The 837-nt window shown below is 37.3% G+C and overlaps 1 protein-coding gene across 1 annotated transcript; it reads right to left on the bottom strand.

Annotated features, from left to right (window-relative positions):
* Positions 1-9: 9 nt before the first annotated feature.
* Positions 10-821, bottom strand: LOC106105289 (prolyl endopeptidase FAP-like; the record flags this gene model as incomplete). The annotated part of the gene is made up of 4 exons (XM_013285583.1): positions 794-821; positions 542-644; positions 344-465; positions 10-31 (listed from the first exon to the last, which is right to left on the bottom strand). Coding segments are annotated over exons 1-4 (268 nt in total), but the record flags the coding sequence as incomplete, so codon positions are not given.
* Between the last annotated feature and the right edge of the window lie 16 nt (positions 822-837).

Below are 837 nucleotides of genomic sequence, written 5' to 3' on the forward strand. Positions count from 1 at the left end.
ATCTTGTACCGTCTGACTCGTCACGAAATATCTATTGGACAAAAAAGAAGTTAACAATAGTCTCTAGATAAATAGATCTCTTTTGGTTCCTCCATATGGCTCCATTACTGGAATTTGCTGTTTAATGAACCCTTTCCTAATCAAAAAGTCAAGTGTATTCATGTCTAAGTGTAAGATTATTTGAATCTATTATACAAAGTCATTAGCAAAATTGCATGATTGGGGATGAGGCTAGACTTCGTTAAAGTATTGTAGTATGGTATTCCTTAAGAGAGCGTATTCCAAAGATCGAAATCTAACTTTAGCATCTCTAAATATTATAAAATATCTCGATTGTTCTTACATCCTGACAGTTATAGTGGACGGCACTGCAGATGCTGATGATGGAAACGTTCTGAGGTCGGTTCAGCAACAGAACTCCGATTTGTTTCTCTGTCAACCAACTCGTCCATCGAACGTACCAACCTGGAAAACAGATTTGTGAATGCTTATATTAAATGCTTTTTTCTTAGTATTTATAACGTTAAAATTGTGAACATACTTTTGTCAACTTGCGATGTAAACTGTATGGCGTGAGGGAACAGGAACTTGGGCGTCTTTAGGCTGACCACATATACCGTTACTACTGGATTGTTGGTGTTCACCTGCAATTGTTTTTAACTTTTCTTTATTATGTTAAATTTCCTTCGTGAGGAAGTATAGATGTGACGTCCGAACAGATGAATAAGGAGCAGTGCACACCGCTGATTCTTCGTAGAGAAGGTCAATAAAATAGTGAAATGTGTGTTCCTACCTTAGGATATCTCAGCGTCATAATAGTTGGGTACGCAGGTGGTT

This window comes from Papilio polytes, unplaced genomic scaffold (genome assembly GCF_000836215.1).
Source record: "Papilio polytes unplaced genomic scaffold, Ppol_1.0 DF823175.1, whole genome shotgun sequence".
Lineage (NCBI taxonomy): Eukaryota > Metazoa > Arthropoda > Insecta > Lepidoptera > Papilionidae > Papilio > Papilio polytes.